Raw genomic sequence first — 8312 nt, forward strand, 5'->3', positions numbered from 1 at the left:
TAAAGTTATTGTGTAGAATTTTTTTCCTTTGTTGTTGTTTTTGCTTGTTTTGTATGGGGAATTGAACCCAGGGCTATAGCCCCAGCCCCTTTTCTATTTTTTATTTTAAGACGGGATTCTCTAAGTCAATAAATTGCAAAGGCAGGGCTCAAATCTGCAATCCTACCTCAGCTTCCCAGAGTGCTGGGATTATGGGTAAACACTTTCAAAATTCTTGAACTTTTTTTTGTTTGGTTGGCCGTTTTTGTTTTTTTTTTTTGGTACTGGGAATCAAACTCAGGACCTTATGCTTGCTAGGCGGGCACTTGTGCCACTGAGCTATATATATCCCCAGGCCCTTCTTGTTGTTAATGGTATGGCTACATGTCGCAATGATTCAGGGTGGGTAGACATAAGGTCAGTTTTTGTTTTATTCTTCTCTGAAGATTATTCTCAGCCTTGCATGATGCCACATACCTATAATCTCAGCCCTCCAAGAAGCTGAGGCAGGAGGGTTATGAGTTTGAGGCCAGCCTGGACTACTTTAGGAGTTTAAGGCCAGTCTAGAGTACATAGTACTGAAACTGTCTCAAAGAAAAGGAAAAAAATATAGCTCCACATCTGATAATTTTTTTTTTTTGGTACCAGGAATCAAACTCAGGACCTTGCGCTTGCCAGGCAGGCACTTGTGCCGCTGAGCTATATCCCCAGCCCTTTTTTTGTGTGTGTGTGTTGTATGATTAACTGTTGTATTTTCCTATTCATCCTGTTTATGCTGTTACCATCTACTATCTTGTGTAGAATACTATAACAGGCAGATAATTTACCTCTTTAACTATTGCTATATCCAATACTTATCAGTCTTTCTAAAGTATAACCATGAAGGTGTCATCCTCTATGCAATCATCAAAAAATAGCTCCCTTGGCTGTGGGTGTAGCCCAAAGAATACATGCTTAGCATGCATGCTCCAGGACTTAGGTTTAGTCCCTGGCACCAAAATAAAACTACTCCGTTATGCTCACAGAATAAGATCTGATCTTCTTAGTTTGTTATCCAAGGCCCTTTCATAACTTGATTCCTACCTTTTTATTCCACATCTATAGCAGGACACCCACCTGCATCTCTGACTTTAGGGACAGTAAAAGGTGCTGGGAATCCATTAAGAAGCAAAATAACCAAGGTCAATGGCATATGAAGCAATTCCCAGTGTGCATTATTCCTGCCTTCTGACTCTCAACTTGGTCTTGGTCCAAGTCTTGTGCATCATTTCCCCTGGATCAGGCACTTGTAACAAATTCCCCGCTTCTATCCATTTTGGACCTTACTACAAAGAAGGCCAGAGAAGAAAGATTAATGTGGAAGAAAGAAGTTGAGGTGCAAAAACAGGAGTCCCCCACTTCCTTGCAAACGATATCAGGGTCCAATTCTTCACTCTGGGGCTGACTGTGAAACAGTTCCAGGACTGTGCTTGCGTGATAAAGCGGGGCGGAGCACTTTGATTTTGGGGAGGAAGGCCTGCCCCTGGAAAAGCTGCTCGCTTTCTCTTCCCACAGGCCAGGTCACACCCCTCGGCCCTGGCCTAGGCTCTTCTTGCTCGCTCTCTTCAGGCACAGTCCACGCTGACCCTGTGCCCAGCCACCCGGGCTCCCTTGGGGATGCTCTCCTCCGCAGTCGCAGTTCCCGCCTCGGCGCTCCGGCGCGCCCCGAGCCGACGAAAAGGGGCGCTCCCCTGGTTCCAGCCTCTTCTGGCGCCGAGTTCCAGGACCCGCCCCCCCGCGGCAGTTGCCAGGGAGCGGTTGCCATAGAGCTGAGCAGTTGTCCGCGTGCGCAGGCGGAAGTCCCGGATTGAGGCGCCGCCATTTTTGCTGCCCGGACGCGGAGCGAGAGGTTGAGACAGTCGGAGACGTTATCCGCTTCCATCCGTCGCGCAGACCCTGCCGGAGCCGCTGCCGCTATGGATGATCGGGAGGATCTGGTGTACCAGGCGAAGCTGGCCGAGCAGGCTGAGCGATACGACGGTAAGTTGGGGGGGCAACGGGGGGCTGGAATTGTCGGACCCTCTGCCGCCGCCCACAGAGGCCGGGAACAGGAGACAAAATGGCGGCATCGTTTCCGAGCCTGGACGCGGGACGTGGATTCGGGAAGCAGGAAATGGCTTGTGGACTCCCGGAGCAATGGGAGGCTCCAGTCCCAGGAATTTGACCCTTTTAGTGTCCTAAGCTACAGACACTCGCTAGCTGGGAGGCCCAGGCAGTAGGGTGGAGGAGGTGGTTGTAAAATGGCGGCTGGGGGGGGGGAGGGCGAGTCCCTAGGCGGGGGAGGGGGAGGAGATGGCGGGTGCTGTCTTTGGGCGAGCTGTCCCCGGGGGAGCTTCTGGGACAGTCTTGGGACGGGGAGAACAGTTGGGTGGGGTGATTGGGTAAGGAACACCCGCCACATGGGAGGCCGTGGTGACTTGGAGCTATAGCGCGGGCGCCTTTCGGGGAAATATGGCGGGTGGGGGCGGAGGCTTTTCCCCGGAGGCCCACTGTGGGGCGGCGGCCGTGGAGTCTCACAAAGAAGAGCCTTTTCCAGCACAGGGTTGCTTCAGGCTTGTGGTGGTGGGCATCGCGGGGGCTGGGGGAGGGGAAGTGGGAATCACTGCAGACTCCCTCTGGGCGGAGGCAAGTGGCGATGCCGAGATCAGATCTCTTCCCCCTAGGCCGGCACACCTTGTAGTTGAGAGGTTGGGGTTTTCAGCCTTGCTTTCTGTGGAGGTCCGGAAGAGCCTCGCTGCTGCGCCCTTCCCGCGGACTAACCCTAGGAGAGGCCGAAGTTGCTGTACCGTGTCTCTGGCTCCGTGAGCGCTGGGTTCTGGAGGATGGAACCTAGAATATGGAACCAGGAGCCCAGGAGCCCGTGACTCTTACGGTTACCGCCTTGGTAGCGGTCGTGCCTCAGTCTACCCGTTTGTAAAGGTGGTGGCTCCCCCGGCCTCACGCACCGTTACGACACAAGAGAAAACCTGTTGAAAAATAATTACAAAATACGTTGAGTAACTGTATTTCGGTTGGAGCCCTGGAATTCGTGTTCGTACTACGTGATCTTAATCTATTGCAGGCACTCATTTGAGTTTCAGGGGTTTTTGGATTGTGAATGTAGGAGATGCTGCTGTTTTCTTTTTTTCCATTTTAAGTGTGTGGTTCTGCGTACACCTTTTAGTAGTTCCTCTTTGTTTCTGTGATGGGGGGAGCATGCTGGGGATGGAACCCGGGGCACCCAGGGCGGGCAGTGCAGGGCAGGGCAGGGCCGGGCCGGTCTTTGACAGTGAGCAACCCCCCCCCCCGCCCCCCAGCCCGCGTTATTCATTTGATTTTTCAGTCATTTTTCAGAAGTTCATTGAAATACCATTGTGTTTGTCTAGTCAGCCCGAGGCAATTTTATTTTTTAATCTCTCACTCCACGTTTTGGACCTAGATGTGTGAGTTACCCGTGCATTCCTTAAATTAGTATTAAAGAGAAAAATGACATCTTTGATTCCTGTGGTTTTAATGGTTTTTGTGGGGTGGGATGAGACATGGTTGAAATTGAGTGCCATTGATTTTTAGGTTTTTCCTAATTTAAGGCGCTTATTTCTTAAACTGTGTAGGGTCCTTTGCTTGAATGTCACTTTGGTCATGTGAATAGCTTCAGGGCTTAGACCTAGTGTAGCATCAGAAATTAGTATTCAGGGAGTTAAAAAGCAGGAGAAAAGGTTTCTAAAACTCAGATGAGGGGAGGGTACTGAACTATTTTTTGTCTTGATTTTTAAATTACTATTTCTATTGGGAGTTCTTGTTGGAAGTGGGAGGGGAATAGGATGGGAAAGTACAGTTCAAGGTCAACCTTGTCTTTATTTCAGTGTATTTAAAAATCAGAGAAGTGTGCTTGTAATGGAAGTCTTCCTCTTCATGCCTCAAATAAGTCCTTCTCTTAGTCTAATGTCCTGGGGAGGAAATTCGAGATTACATTTCAATATTTTATGATTTGTGAGGATTTAGAGCCCTCCTAAACTTGCTGTGATAATCAAAAAGGAGGTAAGGGAAAGGCTCTGTCCCCCCCCCCCCAAAAAAAAAAAAAAACTGATCTGAAAGCTTATGATTTTACTTTTTTTTTCAAGCATAATCTTGCTGTGTAGTTCAGGCTGTCATGGAACTCAAAGCAATCCTCCTGCTTCAGCCTCCCAGGTGGTGCGATTGAGGGCTTGTACCACCAGGCCCAGTGCTGAGGATTTTTGATCATAGGATTATTTAAATAAAACCACGTAGTTACTGTTCATTGCATCCCCTTGAGGCTTTAAAGTGGAAGGAAATATCTACAAGGTTGAGAAGGTCATCTGTAAGACTCTTGGGACAGGAAAGAGAAAGGAGGACAGTCACCAGAAATTAACCTTTATGTCTACTCCTTTGTTCAGTGCTATGATTCCATTTTGTTTGCAGTGACAAGGTGATCTTATAGTTACTAGTCACTAAACAGTTGTCTCAGGTGTAGGGGAATGAGAATACATTGGAATAATATGAATTTTGGGTATTTGGATATGGTTGGATTTCCAGTTGTTCTTTTTATGTTATTATCCAAGTTTGGTCTTTTTATTTTTCCTGCTATGTGAAATCTAACCCCTAAACTTTATCTCATTTAACTATATTGGAGAATTTAAATCAATTTTTTTTATTTTTTTATTTTTTTTAAATCAATTTTTATAGATTATTTAATGGTACTGGAGGAAAGTCTAAGCTGTGTTTAGGAGCAGGATGATTTGGAGGTTGAGTAAAGAATACTGAAGTTGGGGATGAAGACGCCTCACCTTGACAAAATGTAGCACCTCATCTGTGTAACAAGTCAGTAGTCTAAGAAATAATTTTATGTTATTTGTAGTTATTTGTCAGTATTTTTTTTTTTTTTTTTTAATCTTTTTGAAACAGAGTCTTGCTATGCAGGTCAGGCTGGCCTTGAGCTCACTTTGTAGCCCAGGCTAGTCTTGAACTCACAGCAATCCTCCTGTCTCAGCCTCCTGAGTGCTGGGATTACAGGCGTGGGCCACCATGCCCAGCTTGTCAGTATTCTTGAAACACGCCTTACTTCCTGTATATAGTAACCACATCAGAGTAGAAAAGTAGGAACTATAGAATGAGGGAAATGAATACTTTTCCCTTTGGGGGGGCACAGAGAGGGGAACATAGTATGTTTGGGCTTGTGTGATATTTGCTTTGCCCTTTTCTAATTTTCATGGAGATTAGCCCCATGGGAGGTGGGGGTAAAAATCTTAGTGGGGACTTTTGGTTCACTCTGGATACATGAATGCCAGGATTCTCTTCTGAGTCACTTGAAAGCTGCTCTTTTGAAACACTAAAACCTTGCTTCCAGTTGAGTTAGTGAAGGAGGGGGAGCATGTTTTGAATTACTCCTTAATGCACGTCTTATGGGGAAATAGGTAACAAATTATTAACGAATTTAAAAGCATTTGGTTGGCAAATTCTTTTGAGTATAGGCCAGTGAGTTTCTAGTGCTATTTCAGTTAATGGGCCATATTGAATGAATGTAAAATTTCCCCTACCTAACTGCAGAACAGAATCGGATAATGCAGTTTAAAAAAAAAAATTATATATATATATGTATACACATATATATATATTTTGGTGGTACTGGGGATTGAACTCAGGTTGTACATGCTAGGCAAGCACTCTACCACTTAGCTACACAGTCCCAGCCCAATGCCGTTTTTTAGGAATCCCATGTGCAGGTGGCTTTTTCAGTCTTTGTATTTAAGAGATGACTCTGTTACACTGTAGGACTGGCCTTGAACTCACTATATATCCCAGGATGGCCTTGAACTTGCAGTGTTAACTCCTGCTTCAGCTTCCGAATGCTGGGATTACAGGCATGAGCAACTATACCTGGCTTATGCATTATACTTTTGTACAGTTTTGTTCATATTTCATTCCATTGTGTTGTCTTGGACAAGTTTGGATGCAGTGGCATCATGAACCACTGATTTGAGGGGATGGGTGAAGCCTTTACTGTGGACATTAAATCCTCCTTTTTTTGCCTTTTTGAGACAGGGTTTCACTATGCAGTTCAGGCTGGCCGCAAATGCAAAGTGATCCTCCTGCTTCGGCCCCTGGAGCGCTGGGATTATAGGTGTGGGCCACCAGGCCAGGCCTATTAAATTTTCTTCACGTTTATATAAAAGTCTGATTTCAATCTTTGATGTAGGAAGAATACTTATAGCAAGTATTAAGCTGAGCAAATTTTGAAGTAAGTGTAAACAAACACATTGAAAATCTATACAAACAGGCTTTTCATAATTGTTTTATTGGTCAAGGGAGTAGGAATTATTTTTGGAGGGAGGCTGTCCTGGGGATAAAAACTAGGGCTTTATGCATGGTAAGCAAGCACTATCATTGAACTACATCCTCAGCCCTAGAAAGTATATTAAGAAAGTATATTAAATTTCTTGATTTTTAAAAAAAAATTTTTTTTTTTTTGTACTGGGAATAGAGCTCAAGACCTTGTGCTTGCCAGGCAGGTGCTGTGCTGCTGAGCTATATTCCCAGCCCCAAGTTGGTTTTTTTCTTTTTTAATTTTTTTAAATTATTATTTTCTTTTTTGGTACCAGGAATTGAACTGAGGGCCTTGTGCTTGTCAGGCAGGCACTGTGACACTGAGCTACATCCCCAGCCTGCCCCAAGTTTCTTGATTTTAGAGATTCGGGTTTTTTTTTTCTCTTTTGGTACCAAGAATCGAACACAGGACCTTGCCCTTGCCAAGCAGGCGCTTATGCCACTGAGCTATATCCCTGGTCCTCAAATTTCTTGATTTTAATCTGGCATACTAAGTGAAATTTCAGTCAAGTAACTTTTTAAAAAATTTTTTTGTCTTTTTGAAACAAAGTTTCACTGTGCAGTTTAGGCTAGTTTTGACCCCCCCTTTTTTTTTCTTTTGTCTTTTTGAGACAGGGTTTTTCTGTGCAGTTCAGGCTAGCCTTGAGCTCACTTTGTAGCCTAGACTGGTTTTGAACTTGAAACAATCCTCCTGCCTCAGCCTCCCGAGTGCTGCGATTACAGGTGTGCGCCACCATGCCCAGCTTTGAACTCACTTTGTAGCCTAGGCTGGCCTCAATCTCACAGCAGTCCTCCTGCCTTAGCCTCCTGAGTGCTGGGTTTACAGGTGTGCACGTCATGCCTGGCAGGAGTTTTTGTACATTATTTCAAGAAAACTACTTGTGTATATACAAATAGCAATGACAAGAATAAAGGAAAGGCTGGATTTTAAAATTTTATAAATATTAAATGTAACATTGATCCAGAGCTTCACAATTTATGGACCATTTTCACAAAATTTTATTTCATTTGGTAATATTGAAGTGTAAATAGCTGTGGGAGCTGGGGAATATAGCTGAGTGGCACAAGCACCTGCTTGATAAGCATAGGTCCTGAGTTCGGTTTCTGGCACCAAAAAAAAAAAAAAGTAAATAGTCGTGATCCTTTAGTGGTTAGTACTCTTGTGTGTTACTTCTAATTTCTGGTTTTGAAAGATGAATTTGAGACAATACACTGGCTTTTTTTTTTTTTTTTTTTAATTGCTAATCAGCTAAAGCCAGAGCTTGTCCACTGACCTTATACACTGGTACTTTTTCCTTAGCCACCATGGACAAAACACCTATGTGTAACTAAAGTAGTGCTTTTTGGGGAAGGAGTGGGGTATGCTTATTTCTCCAGTGATTACCTCAAACACAAATGTCTTTTTTTTGTGTGTGTGGCACCAGATAGTAGTATCTTGATGTTTATGATTTGTCTGGTGTCCTTTCGTGTGTGTTTGGTTGGGGGTAAGGCCATATCCCTAGCCCTATCCATTTTGAATTGTAGGTAGATTCTCTTCAGGCCTGTAAAGCTCCGAGAACCCCCTCCCCTCCATTGAACCCAGGGCCTTCCAACTGAGCTACATTCCCAGCCTTCTGCTTGAGTGTCCCAACATGTTAGGTTTACAGGTGTGTGCCATCATGCCCAGCTACCTGCTGCTTTCTTTCAAAATGTAAAGTCTGCCTTAAAAACATAGAAAGGGAAACGAGAATGAAGAATTTTAGGTAATCTCAGAATGTGGGTACACAAGTAAGTTTCATTACTTCCCTTTTTTTGGGTTTATTTTCTTTTGAGACAGGATCTCACTGTGTAGTTTGAACTGGCCTTGAACTCACTATGTAGCTCAGGCTGGCCTCAAGTTCATGGTGACTCTTCTGCCTCGGCCTCCCGAAGAGTGATATGACAGGCATGCACTCCCAGGCCTGGCTCCTACTCCTTTTTTTTTTTTTTTTTTT

At 44.6% G+C, this 8312-nt stretch overlaps 1 protein-coding gene across 2 annotated transcripts in view; it reads left to right on the plus strand.

The window, feature by feature from the left end:
* The first annotated feature begins 1835 nt into the window (after positions 1 to 1835).
* Ywhae (tyrosine 3-monooxygenase/tryptophan 5-monooxygenase activation protein, epsilon) overlaps positions 1836 to 8312 on the plus strand; it is a 52923-nt gene continuing 46446 nt past the window's right edge. For both annotated transcript variants that reach the window (XM_005402632.2, XM_005402631.2), the window contains exon 1: positions 1836 to 1998. In XM_005402632.2, coding sequence (XP_005402689.1) covers positions 1935 to 1998 — 64 coding nt within the window. In that variant the 5' untranslated portion in view covers positions 1836 to 1934. The remainder of the gene's footprint in view (positions 1999 to 8312) is intronic.

Source organism: Chinchilla lanigera, unplaced genomic scaffold (genome assembly GCF_000276665.1).
Source record: "Chinchilla lanigera isolate Chin_1 unplaced genomic scaffold, ChiLan1.0 scaffold00080, whole genome shotgun sequence".
Classification (NCBI taxonomy): Eukaryota; Metazoa; Chordata; class Mammalia; order Rodentia; family Chinchillidae; genus Chinchilla; species Chinchilla lanigera.